This window comes from Rosa chinensis, chromosome 2, assembly GCF_002994745.2.
Source record: "Rosa chinensis cultivar Old Blush chromosome 2, RchiOBHm-V2, whole genome shotgun sequence".
Taxonomy (NCBI): Eukaryota; Viridiplantae; Streptophyta; class Magnoliopsida; order Rosales; family Rosaceae; genus Rosa; species Rosa chinensis.
Window position 1 is genome coordinate 26,382,721 of NC_037089.1, and position 18,121 is coordinate 26,400,841.

General features: G+C 38.6%; 4 protein-coding genes across 4 annotated transcripts; 1 reads left to right on the forward strand and 3 right to left on the reverse strand.

Moving 5' to 3' along the window:
* Positions 1-288: 288 nt before the first annotated feature.
* LOC112184331 lies at positions 289-2,249 on the reverse strand. Its single transcript, XM_024322588.2, has 4 exons — positions 2,062-2,249; positions 1,882-1,955; positions 1,366-1,780; positions 289-862 (listed from the first exon to the last, which is right to left on the reverse strand). The coding sequence occupies exons 1-4, from the start codon at positions 2,173-2,175 to the stop codon at positions 590-592; spliced, it is 876 nt and encodes a 291-aa protein (XP_024178356.1). The 5' UTR covers positions 2,176-2,249; the 3' UTR covers positions 289-589.
* Positions 2,250-3,324: 1,075 nt separating this feature from the next.
* Positions 3,325-5,935, forward strand: LOC112183298 (pentatricopeptide repeat-containing protein At5g38730). The gene is made up of 2 exons (XM_040513664.1): positions 3,325-5,375; positions 5,464-5,935. Exon 1 carries the CDS (start codon positions 3,409-3,411, stop codon positions 5,176-5,178), a length of 1,770 nt encoding a protein of 589 aa, XP_040369598.1. The 5' UTR covers positions 3,325-3,408; the 3' UTR covers positions 5,179-5,375; positions 5,464-5,935.
* A 64-nt stretch (positions 5,936-5,999) lies between these two features.
* On the reverse strand, positions 6,000-6,913 carry LOC112183300. Its single transcript, XM_024321638.2, has one exon. The coding sequence runs from the start codon at positions 6,788-6,790 to the stop codon at positions 6,194-6,196; it is 597 nt and encodes a 198-aa protein (XP_024177406.1). The 5' UTR covers positions 6,791-6,913; the 3' UTR covers positions 6,000-6,193.
* Positions 6,914-11,284: 4,371 nt separating this feature from the next.
* On the reverse strand, positions 11,285-12,257 carry LOC112189635. Its single transcript, XM_024328977.2, has one exon. It carries the CDS (start codon positions 12,223-12,225, stop codon positions 11,617-11,619), a length of 609 nt encoding a protein of 202 aa, XP_024184745.1. The 5' UTR covers positions 12,226-12,257; the 3' UTR covers positions 11,285-11,616.
* Positions 12,258-18,121: the final 5,864 nt, after the last annotated feature.

Sequence of the window (18,121 nt, forward strand, 5' to 3'; positions counted from 1 at the left end):
ATTCCCCAAAGAAGCCAAGCAGCATCAATGGAGAAGAAAACATCATGAAAAGTTGGATACTAATACTATTACTACTACTACTCACCCATAGAACCCTATAATCCTCCAATTGAGTCCCTGAATAAACTGATAAACCCATTTTTACAGCAGAGGGACATGGATGGCAAACTCTGCGAAGTGCTGGATTCATTTTCATTTTATGTCACATGCAGAATCTGATACTCTGTTCAAACTATGGCTTATTGACCTCGTTCAAACCATACCAAAAATAAAGATCTGAACCATTAATTGCTGGCATAAATTATAAATCTAATTTATAAAGAAATTGGTCCATGAACAAGTAATTAGTAAACACATAGTTGAAACTGATACAAAGAAACTTGTAATAACCCAATTAGCCAAACCTCATGCTTTTCTGACTACAAGTTTCGCACTACTAATCTATAAATATATCACTACTACCGCTTCAAAACTCACGATGCTGATCATCACAAGGGCATGCAGGGGTTTTACATGTCAAAACAGAGTTCACACTGAGATACACTTTATTTGAAATAAAGGAAAGTAACTAGTTAGAAATTATGACGACTTAAACCAATGATATGCTGCTCTCGCCACCAGGTGGCTTGCGAACACCACCTAGATAGTCTCTTGATGCCGCCTTCCCATCAGCAAAGATGTTGCTGCCACTCATTTCTCTCAGCTTAGCCGTGCTTAGTGGCTTTTCAGCAGATCCCGGAGAAACATCTCCCTTAAATATGTCATTGCCTGTCAGCTCTGCAAACTTCTGGTTATGAAGTTTCTTGGAAGTCTTGACAACAGGGTCCTCAGTGAACAAGATTTTACTCTGACCTCCAGCCGGCTGTGTCAATGAAAAAGAAAAAACGTTTAATGTCAAGTTATAGAAAAAAATGCTCTCTTTCCAGATAGTTTAGCATTGTTCGTGTCCATAATATTAATCTGGATCACAGGAAATTAAATGCTGTCTAATATAGTATCATGCTATGCTACTGGACATTAATCTGAAGCAGTGGAATGCCAATTGATATGTCTGATCAAGATTCAATCTCACAACATGACATCACGAGCTCAGAGTATCACAACATCAAACTCGAGATTGTTTGACAAAAGAAAACTAACCAGCTCAAAAGATAAAGTTTCCATTAAAACCAGGTGTCAAGATTGGGTTTCCCCTTCGGCATAAGTGCATGATTACTAAACTAAGGACATATAAGCATGTACATTGTTGTTTTGAGATATATGAATATTAAATTGCGCACATATTACTTAGCTAAGTTAAAACCATGAACAATTTATATTCCCAAATTGACCACATTATCACAAAGAAACCATAAAGTCACTCACATTGGAAACTTTGACAGAGGTGCGAAGATTTCTGGGCGCCGGCTCCCCGGAATCTTTACTCTGCTTATACTCGTGGGTGTGAACAGCATTGACCGATCGGGGAACAATCTCCGGGGGAGGGCCAAAGATGTCATTTCCACTAAGCTCCTTGGTCTTGGCATTTGAAATCCCCTTCTGAGTCTTGGAATCCAATTCCGACTGCAAAGTCCCACTCAGCTCCTTCTGCTTCGCCACCTCCGGAACACTCGTCGGCTTCTTCGGGCTCAGGTGCTCGTCAACGCTGAACGAGATTTGACTGATCCCTTTCACCGCCTGCTGGTAAACCCGACCCGGCTCCGGCTCCGCATTGCCTTCGCCAGCCGCGAATATCCCGCTTCCGGATATCTCCTTCATTTTGTACCCGGAGCAATGCTTCCTGCGGGAACAGAAAGTACGGATCTAAGAAGGTTAAAATCGGAAAAGCAAAAAATGGTTAACGACCGGATCTGAGTTGCTAAAAGCAGAACCGGATCTTACTTTTTGTTCAGGCTCTGAGCTTCTTCCTCGGTGATCTGACCGCCGTGGAGCACCTTGCTGATCCCATCCGACGGCTGTAAAATGCAAATCCCTCAGCTCAGTCAGCTACTCTCATCAACTCAATCAATCAAGTTAGTTAGTTTGAGTGGAGTGCGAGGGGGTAAAGTAGTAAAATTCAACCTGGTGAGAGCGGTGAGCGGAGGAGGCGGTGGCGGGAGAGTCGGAGCGGGGGACCTCTTGCCACGTCAGCATGTCAGCGGTGTCGCGGCGAGGCTTTCTCACTGGTGTGGCCATTGTCGTTGCTTGTATCTAATCTCTCTCTGTTAGTTATGTGTTTTGGGTTTTAGAGAGAGAGAGAAGAGAGATATGGTTTTGTTTGGTTTTTGAAATTTGAATAAATAAATAGTGAAAAGTACCAAATAACCATGACACGTTGTCATTTTCGAAACAAAAGAGAAGTGAAAGAAGATCGGTGAGGGAACATGCAACCAACAAGTTTTAAATACGGACACGTGTCGTTGTGTGACGATATTATAAGATGATCGAATCTCTGATCTAGCATAATTCTAATCTCGCTTTACAATCCTTCCTCACCACTGTGACTAACTCAAAGTGCATGGAATTAGTGACGGTGAGACCGTGAGAGTATCAATCTACGGTATCTACAGATAATGTTCTTGTCCACAACTTTTTGTATTTTTTTTTTTTTTATAATATAGTGACTGGGTGAGTTTATTCAGATCTCTACATTTTGTATTTGAATCTCTCCTCCACATTTTTTTTTTTCATTAAACTACCAATTTTACCCCTCTTATAAATAGGAGTTTCATTATTTGTTAGTTTCTATATATGATCATGAAAATATTAAATGTCAAATTAAATAGTTTTTTATTTGCCTATTTTTCACAATCACATGTTATATAGTTGATTACTTTAGTTGCATGCATATTCAAAGTGTTCGTTATTTATTGTCATCATTTCAAGTGGTGAAACAAGCTTCGAGCCATAACTGAAGAAATATGAGCCCACATAGTAGCTTGAACTAATGGTAAGAAAAAAATAATTAATAGAGTACAAATCGATATACACAAGAGTCAATTTCATTTAGAATGATATTTGGTTGGATTGCCCATCTCCCAAGTCCAACTAATATGTTTTTGGGGCAAAGAATTGACCATTCTTTACTAGAATGATATGCTAAATATGGAAAATGATATCTGAATTACTTAGCTAATTAAACTAATATCTATCTTCGCTTTAGTTAAGCAACTTTGAGTAGAGAAGCATTGCAGTTTGGATTGGATCGGGTTCTGAATAAGGTATAGGCCTTAGCTTTTGGGCCTTGAATTTGAGAACCCTCTAGGTTTCAGTTTCTGGGCCTTGTGGCTTTTTGAAAATTTGTTCCAAACCCTCTTTAATTTGTTATTGAATTGCCAATCTGCTCTTCTTGGGTGAATTGGATGGAGGGGAGACTGGGAGTTTTCTGGAGATGAAATGTAAGCACATAGACCCTTCAAAAACCCTCAGATGGCTGCTTCAGTTCCACTGAGTGGTGAGACCCAACTCATTCAGGGTCTGTTTGCAATTGTAGTAAAGGGTCATTGGAACCACCTCTTGAAACCCAAGCTTGGGTCTTGTCTCACCTCATCCACCATTCACCAGGTACTCCTGCAACTCTCACTCTATGGCTACAGCCCTTCACTTTCCTTGTCTTTCTTCAAATGGGTGGAGTCAGTACCCAATTACAAGCACTCCTTGCAGTGCTCTTGGACCATGGTTCACATTCTCACTAAGCACGGACACTTCAAAACTGCACACCAATTGCTTGAGAAGATTGCTTTTAGGGATTTCTTGTCATCCCCAACTGTTTTGAATGCTTTGATTCCGACCCAAGATGACCCGGATGTGAATTCCCATGTTTTGAGCTGGCTTGTGATAACTTATGCTAATTCTAAGATGACGCAGGATGCGATTCAGGTTTTGGAGCATATGAGGGTACATGGGTTTAAGCCCCATTTGCATGCTTGTACTGTGTTGTTGAATTGTTTGGTTAAAGATAGGTTGACTAGTATGGTTTGGAAAGTTTATAAGAAGATGATTCGGACCGGGGTTGTTCCGAATATTCATACATACAATGTGTTGATTCATGCTTGTTGCAAGTCTGGGGATATAGAAAAGGCGGAACGATTGGTGAGTGAGATGGAGTTGAGGTGTGTGTTTCCTGATATTTTCACCTATAATACTTTGATATCGTTGTATTCCAAAAGAGGTATGCACTATGAAGCTTTGTCTGTTCAAAATAGAATGGAAATGGCAGGAGTTAGTCCTGACATGGTGACATACAATTCTCTTATGTATGGATTTTGTAGAGAAGGAAGGATGACAGAAGCTGTAAAACTTTTCCGCGATATCAAAGGTTGTGTTCCTAATCATATAACTTACACTACATTGATTGATGGGTATTGTAGAGTGAATGACCTGGAAGAAGCTTTAAGATTGTGTGAGGTTATGAAGTCTAAGGAGTTGTATCCTGGAGTTGTTACTTATAATTCTATTCTTCGCAAGTTGTGTCAAGAAGGCAGGATGAGGGATGCGAATAAGCTTTTGAATGAGATGAGTGAAAAGAATGTTGAGCCTGACAATGTCACATGTAACACCCTGATTAATGCTTATTGCAAAATCGGAGATATGATGTCTGCAGTGAAAGTGAAGAACAGGATGTTGGCATCTGGGTTGAAGCTGGATGAGTTTACATATAAAGCACTCATTCATGGATTTTGTATGGTACCGGAAATGGACGGTGCTAAAGATCTTTTATTTAGCATGCTTGATGCGGGGTTTTGCCCAAGTTATTGCACATATACATGGATTATAGATGCTTACTGCAACCAAGGCAATGAAGAAGCAGTTATAAGATTACCAGATGAGTTTGTTAGAAAAGGTATTGTTGTTGATGTCTCTCTGTACAGGGCTTTAATAAGGAGGTTATGTAAACGAGAAAGGCTAGATTGTGCTGAAAAGGTTTACAGTTTAATGCAAGAGAAGGGTATATTAGCAGACAGTGTAGTATTTACTAGTCTAGCATATGCTTACTTGAAAGCAGGAAAATCAAGTGTAGTTTCAGGGATGTTAGATGAAATGTTCAAAAGGAGGTTGATGGTAACTCGCAAGATCTACAGGTCTGTCAATGCATCATATGCCAGTGAAAATGACATCTTACGTCTCTTTTGGGAGCATATGGTCGAGAGAGGCCTGATGTCAAAAACTGTTATGATTACGGAAATGCAGCAAACATAAATCAACATCGGAGATGTCACTGGGAGTCCGATAGTAGACTCAATCTTTCCATACCACAAGGGTTTGTGACACAAACTTCTTGTGAATCCACCTGTCTTGAAATGTGTTAGAGACTGTTATGAACTCCAGGTGCTCAAGTTATATGGAATTGCCAAAAGGTTAAGAGACAACGGGAGTTGCTTCTGCCACTCATTTTGGTATCAAGTCTAACTTTTTACTCCCTCTTAATGCTCTAGACTCTTGTGAAAACCAAGAAAGCTTATGGTATGGTGGAATTGTGAGCAGGTCACAATCTTGTAATGCCTGATTATCTTTTGGAATAGCCAACTTCAAGGAGGTGCTGATTTTCTTGCAGTTTATAATAGCACCCAAAACAACTACCAAGAGCACCACACAGCCATGGTGTGCTAAAGATTGGTTCGAAGTTACCCAGCAGCTATGTCTCTACTTGTTAGAGAGGTGCTTCCTACCATGAGTGTGGCAATTGCATTTTAAAGTGCATCAGCTTGAGCTTGGTCTGAACACGGAAGTATGCGAAATGGGTTTCTACAAGATTATATAACATTTAGAAGGAAATAAATGAATTGGTGATGGTTTGGAGGATGCTGAAATCTTGTTTGACCAAGCAGTTTCAGAATCCACCATCTTGTAAATGACGGGTAAATGATTTTTTTTGTTTTGGCATATGTGAATCTCAAGAGACTAATCATATACATATTGCAGTGTTTGTTGATATATTTAACGCCTTTGATAAATCAGTACTTGATATTTGTTTGCCTTGTATTGTTTTAGATAAAAGAGGAGACAAAATAATTAGGATATTACTTGATGGAACAATTTCATTACTTTATATTCTCAAAACCAATTTGGATTGTATCTCTCATCCTCTGGTTCATATATACAGTTACAAATAAAAATTCACCACTGTCCAAATTGTAAAATTTCAGTCCTAGAAGAAAAGGGGTTGGCAAAAATGTTGACATCAACTGACATGCCTCGGTGCCTTATGCTTGAGCTAAATAGCCTCTAGCAAAGCTGCTAGTGCAAAAATTTCGTAATCAGCACATGTGCAACCATAACCATGACCATCTTCGCAACCACACTCATCCCACTTCTTCGTCCTTCTCTGCCTCCTTTTGTCGATTCCCACTTCTGCTTGGACTCCGACTTTGATCGATACCTGTAGTTTAGGCGGCTTGACGCCTTCAATAGCACGGCCACTGGTACTTCTTGGAACCATCGTGACCCACTTGTCCAATTCCATGTTTGGTGACTCGAGCACTTCTTTCCATGGGACCTCTGCCCTGCCCAGTAGTTGTGATCCCCCAATTCTTCCAAAAACAGGCACGGTGTTCCTCCACCGGAGCTCAAAAACCACAGTTTCTCGCACAAAGCTGTCGCTTCCATTACACTCCAGGGAAATGGACTCGTTCCAGATGTGGTCAGACTTGGTGGAGATTTCTCGAGTGTTCAGCCTAATTTTTTTGCTGTCCCCTGCAGAAAGATAGTATCTAACGAACAGGTTTCCCGTGGTCTTGATGAACTCTATGTTTTTGGCTTGTATGATTCTCAGTCCACAGCTAAGGGAAGAAAGCTCTAATGGAATACCCATTTTGTGTGTGTTTGAGGGAAATTGGAGGTGGAGATGGAGATGGAGAGAGTTGATTGATTGTGTGGTGAAGACAACTAATGTGGCTCTTATATAGTGTCTGGGATATTGGAGGGGAAGGTGGCATTTCTTTTTGAGGAAGCTGCAATTATTTATGTTAAAAATGTGATCTGAGTATATACAATCACTAAGAAAGATCTGCAATCTTGATATAATAATGTAATATGCTTCATATTGAGCATTATTAAGCAATCATGGGAGATTAAGTGGAAGATCATGATCACTTATTATATATAAGCTCCTTTAGATCGATGCTTGAAGAGCTGGATTTTCAAAAACAACCCTGCTTGAAAGTTGCAACTTGCAAGCAGCGACATTGTGAATCCAGTCTTCTCAAAAAAAACATTGTGAATCCAGTGCTTTTTGACAGTATATCATATATCTGAAAGTGGAATCTGTATATATGTGGACTGTGGTCCGTGCTTCCACCCAAAGATCCTTTGACTTCAGAATCCATACCATGGGGACATGTGGTCTTGTATTGTTGGTGTAGTGGGTGGTCTTGTATTGCTGGAGTTGCGGCTCGATGGAAATTAAAGAAGTGGGAAAAGAAAAAAAAAACTTTTTTTTTTTTTATGACAGAAAAAAAAAAAACTTTTAAATTTAAAAAGATCAACACATATATGTAGGTGACTCACTAATAATATACTAATCTCGAGGCCTTCTGAAATAAAATCTCACATATATAAATACTTCGGTTACTAAATGAGGATAATTCAGAATGCCCGAATTCAGCTCAATGTCACCTTTCTACTTCTTGAAGTTGGAGCCATTAGGAGATCAATCCGAGTAATGCTATAGGAAAGTGCATGGCTGCATATGAAGTAAATTCAGTAAAATATTCTAGTTTATTTGAATACCATAATTGTTTTCAAGTCCCAAAAAAAAAAGTTGAAAAATTCATAATTTGAACATTCATTAAACTAAAGCCATATGAACAGAAAAATGAAACTCAATCATATTTAAGATTATGACAGTCTTTGTGGTGTGCTGATCTTTAATGATATCTAGATGCTTAGTGTTCTGCATATGCACAACCAGAAACCAAATGTTTAATATAGATTTATTTGGAAATAAATATCAATTTAATTTTAAGTCTCATGATGTTGTTCGTGCAAAATAGACAAAACAGATAGTTTCTTGTATACTAAGCCATTTTGACAGCATAAAGTATATGAAACTTGATTTGTCTAATTTACAGTGTTATCATGATCTAGTGGATCTAGAAGGAATTTCATATTTATAGCCACTTTGGCAGCGTATAATGTGTAGAAAAGTCACACAAAAGATCAAAATAACAATGAATTTATACTACATAACAGATATATGAAATTTAAAATTTAATCATTCATCTTGTAATTTACAATATTCTAGAAGTACTTGTGTAGTATAGAACAATTATCTTAATGACAAACATTTATAATGTAAAACACAAAATTATTGAAACATTTGCATTAAGTTCAAAATTATGCAGACATACATTCAAAAATATATAGATGAACTTGACTAATGAACATAAAACTGAATGCGGATTAATTATTAATCTTGATCCCAGAATTTTATTTAATTTCATAGAACATGTAAATCAATTTGAGTATAGTATGCTTTGATATCAATTGTAAGATATTTCAAGTCACAATTGTGAACAAATCACTACGGTGAAAATCCCTGGAGTAAATATTGTAGATTATCTCAAAACAAATATATGAAGGGAAAATTTTGCAAACAATACACTAAGTAAAGACCACTAATAATTTCCATACATAATTCCAAACCGAGCATTTTGGTAGATGGACTATCAAGCCTGACGCACTATGTAGACACGATGTCAATGACGCCGTTATTCTAATGTCATTATTCATTTATCAAAGGGTAATTTAGTACTCTCACACTCTAGCCCTTTTTTTGGTTTTTTTTTTTTTTAAAAAAAGAAGTATCTCCTCTAACTCTCTCTCTCCACATACCTAAACCCGGAAACCTCGACCCCAGCGACCACCACATCTCCTCCACCTTCCAAACCCATAAACACCAAACTCAACCCACTTCTAATCCCACCAAAATCCTAATTCTAATCCCATCCCCATCCCCACCACCGATCACCACAACAATCCCTACACCCATCTCCAGATACTCGTCCGGGTGCATAACCCGGACATCGCCGGTGTAAAACCACCTGCCTCGCATAACAATTTCTCCAACATCCGACTCGTTTCTCTTCACGCTTAAGCCCGAATCTGGATCCACTACATCCACCTCCATAAGCCCAACCGTCTTCACTCCTTGCCTTGCCTTCAACCTCGCCTTCTCCGTCACTGGAAACTTATTCCACTCCTGCTTCCAAGACCTGGTTGGGCTATACGCCGAGTTTTATGTCACGTTTGACCAGCATATTCTCTCCTCTTCTTCTTAGAGCAAAGCTTTGGTGCTCTCTTCTCGTACTCTCATCACAACCTCTTAGGATTTTCTAGCAAATTGAGACATAGAGACATAAAGAATCGCAGAGATGAAGGTGAAGAGAGAGAAATTGGGCCTGAGAAGATGGGTGTCCATAGTGAGATAGAGGATTTGGGGATGGGAGAGAGTTTGGGTTGGTCTCTGAGAGGTTTCCATTGATGAGGGTCTGAAATTACAGAGAGAAATGAGTGAGGAGAAAATAAGAGGAAGAAGAAGAACAAGGAGAAGATAGAGTGATTGATGAGATGAGAGACCTTGTTATTACCTTGTGCTGCTTTGGTTTGGTAAGAAATGTTATTGAACACCGGGATTGGGATTAGATGGTTTCGACGGAGAAGCTTGAGGATTGAAGGGTGTGGATTGATGGTAATGGTTGGAATTGCAGAGGTGATCGGGATTGGGAGGGGAGAAGAGAGATGAGTGCTCATAGTGAGAAAGAAAAAGCCGAGTGCTCAGAGTAGAAACCTGAAGAGACCAAATTATCCCTCAAATTAGGCTGAAATTGATGACGTCATTGACGTCATGTCTACATAGTGGGTCGGGCTCGAGAGTCTGTGTACCAAAATGTTCATTTTGGAACTTTATGTATAGACATTATTAGTAATCTTTACTTGGTGTACTGTTTGTAAAATTTTCCCATATATGAAATTAAACTTTTGGAAATATTTCAAGAACAGTACATGAAATGTTGGCTATCCTGAAGTTTGGTGTATAAGGTTTCAAATAATCAACTTCGGTACATGACGTTACAATCTCAACCCAAAATCAGTATATGCCGTTACGGTCCCCGTTAGTCAATGTGATTTTGGTCAAATTTGTAAGGGCAAATCTGTCTCTTTATGGATTAACAAAAACCCTAATAAGAAGAAGAAGAAGAAGAAGAAGAACCCTAAATTGCAGAAGAAGAAGAAGAAGAAGGAAGAAGGAAGAGAAGAAGAAGGAAGGAGAAGGAAGAGAAGAAGAAAACCAGATTTGGTGTCCAAATCAAATTGGGCGAGGAAGAAGAAGAAGAAGGAGAAGAAGGAAGAAGAAGGAGGAGAAGAAAACTAGATTTAGGTGTCCAAATCAAAACGTGATATCGGAGAAGGAGGGAGGGAGGAAGGAAGAAGGAAGAAGAAGAAGGAGGAGGAGGAGGAGGAGAAGGAAGAAGGAAGAATAATAAGGAGGAGGAGGAGAAGAAATTCAAGAAAATCAGATTTTGGATACCCAGATTCAGGTGTCCAAATCAAATTGGGGAGGGAGAGAGGAAGAAGAAGGAAGGAGAATGTTACTCAGAATTGGGTGTCCGTATGAGAGAGAGAGAGAGAGAGTTAAAATTCACAATAAAAGTGGGTATATCTGCAAATGCGTAACTGAAGTATCATACCAAATACCTAACACTTCTGTTGAATTGAGATTGACTTGAGTATTGTAGTGTTTTTATTTTGTTGGTCCCCCTTCTTCTCTTTAGTCATGCATTTGTGTTTCTCAATAATTTGAGAGACATTATAAACCCCTTTCAAAAAAATAAATTGTTGGTTAATCTTTTTATCAAAATTTTATGATCCAACAAGGGTGTTGCTTGTGGGAAATGTTTTTCTCAAAAATGGTATGAACTGAATCTAGAGAATTATGATTCTTATCACCAAAAAAACTACATTGTAATACTAAGCAGCAATTGCCGATTAACTACCAAATTGGCAATTGCCTTTAGTATGTCAATGCAGCAATAAAAGACAATTCTAATGTCAATACTCAATACACCATTTAAATTTTAAATTTGATTTATCAGTGAGTAATTTTATTTACAATTCTAATGTCAATACTCAATACATCATTTAAATTTTAAATTTGATTTATCAGTGAGTAATTTTATTTACAGATTCCTAATTACTAAATACACATACCTAAAATGTTTTTTGCCATTTTTTTTTTACTCAAGTTTTCCTCTTCTACGTGCCCTTCTCTCTTCCTCTCCTTTCTCCCTCTCACCCCCTCCTCTCTCTACGCGAGCCCAGCTCCCTTTGTTAGCCTTTCTCTCTTCTCTCTTTCCAACCCCTTATTCTTTCTTATTAATAACATACAAGAAGACGACTTGGTTTGTGATCTTGTATTGTTTTAGATGAAAGAGTAAACAAAACATAGTACTTGGATGGAAAAAGTTAATTACTTTATATCTCAAAACCCATTTGGATTGTATCTCTCATCCTCTGGTTCATATATACAGTTACAAATAAAAGTTCACCACCGTCCAGATTGTTACATTTCAGTCCTAGAAGAAAAAGGGTTGGCAAAAATGTTGACATCTACTGACATGCCTCGGTGCCCGCTTGAGCCTAAAGAGCCTCTAGCAAAGCTGCTAGAGCAAAAATTTCGTAATCAGAACATGTGCAACCATAACCATGACCATGACCATGACCATCTTCGCAACCACACTCATCCCACTTCTTCGTCCTTCTCAGCCTCCTTTTCTCCATTCCCACTTCTGCTTGGACTCCAACTTTGATCGATACCTGTAGTTTAGGCGGCTTGACGCCTTCAATAGCACCGCCACTAGTACTTCTTGGAACCATCGTGACCCACTTGTCCAATTCCATGTTAGGTGACTCGAGCACTTCTTTCCATGGGACCTCTGCCCTGCCCAGTAGTTGTGATCCCCCAATTCTTCCAAAAACAGGCACGGTGTTCCTCCACCGGAGCTCAAAAACCACAGTTTCTCGCACAAAGCTGTCGCTTCCATTACACTCCAAGGAAATGGACTCGTCCCAGATGTGGTCAGACTTGGTGGAGATTTCTCGAGTGTTCAGCCTAATTTTTTTGCTGTCCCCTGCAGAAAGATAGTATCTAACGAACAGGTTTCCCGTGGTCTTGATGAACTCTATGTTTTTGGCTTGTATGATTCTCAGTCCACAGCTAAGAGAAGAAAGCTCTAATGGAATACCCATTTTGTGTGTGTTTGAGAGATAGAGAGAGTTGATTGATTGTGTGGTGAAGACAACTAATGTGGCTTTTATATATAGGAGGGGATATTGGAGGGGAAGGTGGCATTTCTTTTTGAGGAAAGCTGCAATTATCCATGTTAAAAATGTGATCAGAGTATATATTATCGCTAAGAAAGATCTGCAATCTTGATATTATAATGTAATATGCTTCATATTGGGCATTATTAAGGAATCATGGGAGATTGAGTGGAAGATCATGATCAATTATTATATATAAGCTCCCTTAGATGCTTGAAGAGCTGGATTTTCAAAAACGACCCTGCTTGAAAGTTGCAAACTAGTAGCAACATTTTGAATCCAGTGCTTTTTGACAGTATATGATATATTTCTGTATATATGTGGACTGTGGTATGTGCTTCCACCCAAAGATCCTTTGACTTTAGAATCTATACCATGGGGACATGTGGTCTTGTGTTGTTGGAGTTGTGGGTGGTCTTGTATTGTTAGAGTTGCGGCTCGTTGGAAATTAAAATAGAAAAAAAAACTTTTAAATTTAAAAAATACACTCAATATATATTTGGATCACTCACCGATGATAAACTAATCTCGAGACACTCTAGAATAAAATCTCACATATATAAACACTCAAGATAACTAAGTGAGGATAATATCAGTGCTGCCCAGCTTGACTGGATTCCGAACACATTTATCGGTGTTATATGATATCACTATAGTAGGTTGTCCAGCTTATGTTGCATAACAATTAGTATCAGAGCTGAAAATTTGGTTGAGACACATCTAGTAGTGGATTATACACATTTTGTTGGACAATACTATAAACCAAGAGCTCCGGGAAGTGTTATTTGGAATTGTCGACAAATAACATAGCTAGGCCTGAAGTTCTCTAGAGCTCCTGCGGCTGGTGCAATGCTACTAATCAACTGTTAACCAATTTTATTGCTATGGATGGTTTGATCCTGGCTGCTCATGGCTAGCGCCGCAATAGTGCAAAATCGCTTTTTTGGTAAGATAAATATCTTTCAAGAGAATTCAAAGATGAATGGTTTCAACCACCACAGGTGGTTGAGTTGACAAGAGCCTCTAAGTGTGGAACGCACACACCCGGGTTCGAATCCCGCCGACGCTTATTGGAGTTAAATCCCAATATATTTTTGGTAGCCAGGGGAGAGAAAGCGTTCTGACATGATCCCCCGGCACAGATTAGTCTCTGGGCAGATGAAGCCTTTGAGGAACCGTATGATCTAGATAAAATAAAAAATAAAAAAAAAGACGAATGGTTTCGATAATAAAATTAGAAAATTACATACAAGTGTCATTTTGAAACTCTAATTAGCCATACGGCCACACAAGTGACACAACTCTTTTTGTCTTCTTAAGACCACTTTCACCTTCAAATTATTTTGTCTTTGACAAATTTACCCTTCCATTTAACAAGACGTCAAAACCAACCTGAGATCCTATTCAAAAAAAAAAAAAAAAAAAACAGACCCATCGTTATCTCTTTTCTCTCTCTCGTCGACGATTCAACCTTCTCTTTCTCTGTGGCTGTCATCCATGGCGTCACCGACGAAGAACATCTCTGATGTGAGAAGTTCTCCCTTGGCGGCAATCGACGATTGCTCATCACTAGCCGAACGATCTCGACGGAGAGAAGCTTTGTTACGGATCGGAGCGAAACGAGACGGCATCGTTTCACCACCTCCTCCTCTTTCTCCCACGTTTTCTCTAATCTCGATGCCGATTCGAAGTAGATCTGAGCTCGGGAGATCCGTCGACGCATCGATCGGTGACGCTTCTCCTTCAGATTGTTCGCCTTCGGTGACCTTCAGCTTTGTTCCTCGTCGGTGACCTCCAGCTCCGGTTGTCCTCATCTTCCTCTTGAAAGTCATTCAGAATACGCCAGCTCATGGTCGACTTCTCCGGCGGGGTCAAACTCCAGGAGGAGAAGGCCGACAGCCGCGACCGGAGGAGGATGTCGTCGACGCATGTGGTGTCGTCCTCGAAATTGAGCGTGTAGCTGGGAGAATTGTGGCTGTCTGGCTGACGCCGCCATCCTTCGCATCTGAAAATGAGATTCCGGCACCGGTCCCTGATTCGATTTCGTTCGGCTTCTCTCCGGTCACGAGTTGTCCTCAATGCCATTCATTTTGCTGAGTTTTTAATTTTGGTATAGATTTGTGGTTTTAATTTTGTATTGTTACTGTTTTTGGAAAAAGGTAGAAACTCATTTGTTCCCTATGCCTGATTTGATGCATTGTTGGCTTTTGTCACTAGATTTTGTGGTTGATTTATGGACATGTAGTGATTAGCATTCTCTGTTGGTAGATTTGTGTCACTAGATTTTGTTCTGCTTGATTATAGCTTTTGACATTTATAAGAGTAGTTTTTGGTGATGGTGATAGTAGTTTTTGTTATTGGTGAGAGTAGTTTTCTGGTGTTGATGATAGTAGTTATTATTGTTGATGACAGTAGTTTTTGGTATTTGTAACAGTAGCTTTTGTTGGTGGGGATAGTAGATTTTGGTTTTGAGGAGTGTAGCTTTTGTTGGTCATAGTAGCTTTTATTACTGGTAATAATAGCTTTTTGTGACCTCACCGGAGGTTGCCGGAAATCTCCAAGAGTAGTTTTTGTTCATAGTGACAGTAGTTTTTTTTTTGTGGTAACAGTAGTTTTTGTTGCTAGTGACAGTAACTTTTCTGATCTCGTTGAAAATCTCACCAGCGTAGTCTTTGTTTGTGATAATAACTTTTGTTGCTGGTGATAGTAGCTTTTGTGACCTCGCCAGAAATCTCACTAGCATATCTTTTGTTGTTAGTGACAGTAGCTTTAATTGCTAGTGATTGTAGCTTTTGTGACCTCGCCGGAGGTCGCCGGAAATCTCATCAGAGTAGCTTTTGTAGTTGCCGGAGTTTGCCGGAGACCTTGCCGGAGCGGAGAGAGAGAATGATTGTTGACTTTTTACTCTAGTGGTATTTATGTAAATATGTTGGTTTTTATATCTAAAATATAACACAATTTTTAATCTAGTGGTCTTATGAGGGAAAAAATTAGTTGGTGGTCTTATGGCTAAAAAAACATTCAAAGATGCACTTATATGTAATTAATTCTAATAAAATCATTTGTATTGTGAATATAAAAGAGTAACTTATGCCGGTATGCTATAAAATTTATCTTCCAATTCATGCATATCTCCATCCTAGTCTCTTATCATTGCTTTTGAACAACTTCAACATATCTGATCATATTATTTTAGGGTAAAAAACCAAGATTGTCTTAGATTGTGCAACTTAGCCAACTGTACCTCGGATTTGGCTCACATATTGAATCTGATACTCTCTACAGCTGGAGGATTAATTAAGCACCCTAAAAAATACTTGAAGTGGCCAACTGGGCAACTAAGACCTAAGCAGCATGTGGTATCTTATTGAGTTCAAGAAGATATGACTTTACTATGCAAAAGGCTTCACGAAAAAGCTAAATTATATCCCCTCGAGTATCCGGAGCAGGATATGCCCACTAATTTACTTCGTTAAAAAAAATATATAATTGGTCTGCCTAGATTTGAGTTTTTCAGCTTTTGGTTTTGTATAATGGAAGGTTGCATTGATCAACCAGTTGGAGGGAGATTCTGCTTCACACGTAAGATAATGTTGTGGTTCTGATCAACATCCTTGGGTTTATCCTCACATATATGAGAAAGATGAACTGGTCTTTGTTACTTTTCATTTGTTAATCGGTTTCAATCTCATCCTGTTGACTGTTGAGGATCTATCTTTCTTTTGTAGATTGTGGATCCATTTTAGTCGTCAACTTTTGAGATGTGGTAATTTGTTTTTTTTTTTTTTTAGGAGAAACGGAAACACTTTTATTAATCGGACTCAAGTACAAGCAATAGTAACCATTACAAGAAGCCAGCCATGAACTGGAAACAAACTTCTAAATAGTAACACATTCCAACTTCAAGAGCCCTACATATATAGAACAATAGTGGGAGGAGAGGGGGCATAGCCACGGCTCTGCCTCGCCGTGATCCATGGAGAGAGGATCCAGCGCCACCACCGTGTAAGACTCCAAAAGTTTGGTGCCGCCAGGAGGCACCAGCGCCATTACATCCTTGGGGAATATGAACCCGTCCTCTTGAGATGCCATTGACGCCTCAGCCTTGAGGGGGAGAGAGGCCAATAGGAAGACGGGTACCGAGATCTGGAAAACTGGAGAGGGAGGTCGATCGTACGGCAACATAGAAAATATGAGAGAGAGAGAGAGAGAGAGAGAGATCTCACTCGGACGTTGTACCTACAGGTATTGTTACGAAAGGATTAGAAATTTTGACATACTATTTACACCGTAACACTATTAAGGTCATTCCGTGGTAATTTACTTTGTTTTGTGGCCATTGTATTTTTTTGATAGACACATCAATTTTATGAGAAGTTTTAAATACATACCCTTAATTTCTTAATACACACTCCTTACTCAATATACCTACCATTTAATTTCTCATTTTAATATTTTACTAAATACACAACCCAAATTACCTAAATTATCCTTAAACTAAAAAACTATGAAATACAATATTATTTAACTACATTAAGGCTACTATTTAATTCGATTAGTATATATAATTGACCATATTAATTACTTGTGTTATTTATTGGGAAATCCATAAGGATTCATTATTGTTCCCTTCAAATAGATGCTTAGAAATAAGTTTTGTATTATTTGAGTTCTCATTCACCAAACAAGGAAACACCCTATTGATCAAGTATAAAATTTTGAGTCAAACATTCAGCTAAAACTTTACTAGTAGTTTCTCCGATCCACAATGGCAAAACTATGAAGTTGTCATTGGATGGTCAAATAAATTAACAATTACAAAGTTTTGTACATGTGATGTTTTATATTAGATAATAAAATGACTAATCATAACTTTTAGGAAGAAAAAAAATGAACTAAAGTGGGAATAAAGCAATATGTTTTAAAAACACTTAATGCCATTGATTTTGAAATTCTAAATTATATGGTCTCTCACCCCATTTAATTACAATTTATTTAAGGAAAATTTAAATTTGATGGTTTCTAACTTTTATTCTTGTTTTAAATGAGAATGCAATTTATAGAAGTTCATTGTGTTTATAATTATAGAATAATATAAGGAAGATATGATTATTATTATTTTTCTTCTAATACATAGATGTCTATTTTAGTCATTTAATCTACATATAAAATTTGATTTGAAATATAAAATAATAAGAATGTATATTAAGTAATTTGGGGTATGTATTTAAAATTTCTCTAATTTTATTTATATTTATAATAGTTTCCGTCAAAGAAAGTCAATTACTTAAGTAGCTCAAATTACCCTAGCAATTCATGAGGCTAGCCAAATAGGCACTAGTCTGAAAGTTTGAAACTAAGAGATTCTAATATAGTTTCTCACAATATAGGTGATGGTGTTCTAACTCTTAAGTCCAGAACTCCAGATAATTTCTCCATGATGTGGTTCAAAGTCATTGTCCTTCAAGATGTTTACATTGGATCTTTCATCCTTGTCCTAATATGCTTATATATGGTCAGGCAGATTCTAGGGCGGACATCCGCACTGTCGTTAAAGTGCAGATGTCGACGCTGCAGTAGAGTTTAGGCTACGAAGGCCGAAGGCATCCCAGACTGCTTCTGGGTAGCGATCAAGGTCGAAGGAGATTGAGGTCGAAAGTTCTGGGTAGCGACCTCACCTACAACTTCAAGGTTCTGGGCACTGTTGCAAACTGGTCGTCGGCGACTCCACTAGATAGCAGACTGGTCCGGGATGCCCCTGGCCTCCATCCTGCAAGAGATGCTGTGTCGTCGACTCTTGATCGAGCAGAAATCCTAGGCG

Bases quoted from the DNA above. Each gene is read 5' to 3' on its own strand.
- LOC112184331 (XM_024322588.2), bottom strand. From the start codon at position 2,175: ATGGCCACACCAGTGAGAAAGCCTCGCCGCGACACCGCTGACATGCTG. The intron at 1,956-2,061 runs GTTGAATTTTAC...TGCATTTTACAG, and splicing joins CCGCTCACCGCTCTCACCAG to CCGTCGGATGGGATCAGCAA. The intron at 1,781-1,881 runs GTAAGATCCGGT...CTGTTCCCGCAG, and splicing joins GCTCAGAGCCTGAACAAAAA to GAAGCATTGCTCCGGGTACA.
- LOC112183298 (XM_040513664.1), top strand. From the start codon at position 3,409: ATGGCTGCTTCAGTTCCACTGAGTGGTGAGACCCAACTCATTCAGGGT.
- LOC112189635 (XM_024328977.2), bottom strand. From the start codon at position 12,225: ATGGGTATTCCATTAGAGCTTTCTTCTCTTAGCTGTGGACTGAGAATC.
- LOC112183300 (XM_024321638.2), bottom strand. From the start codon at position 6,790: ATGGGTATTCCATTAGAGCTTTCTTCCCTTAGCTGTGGACTGAGAATC.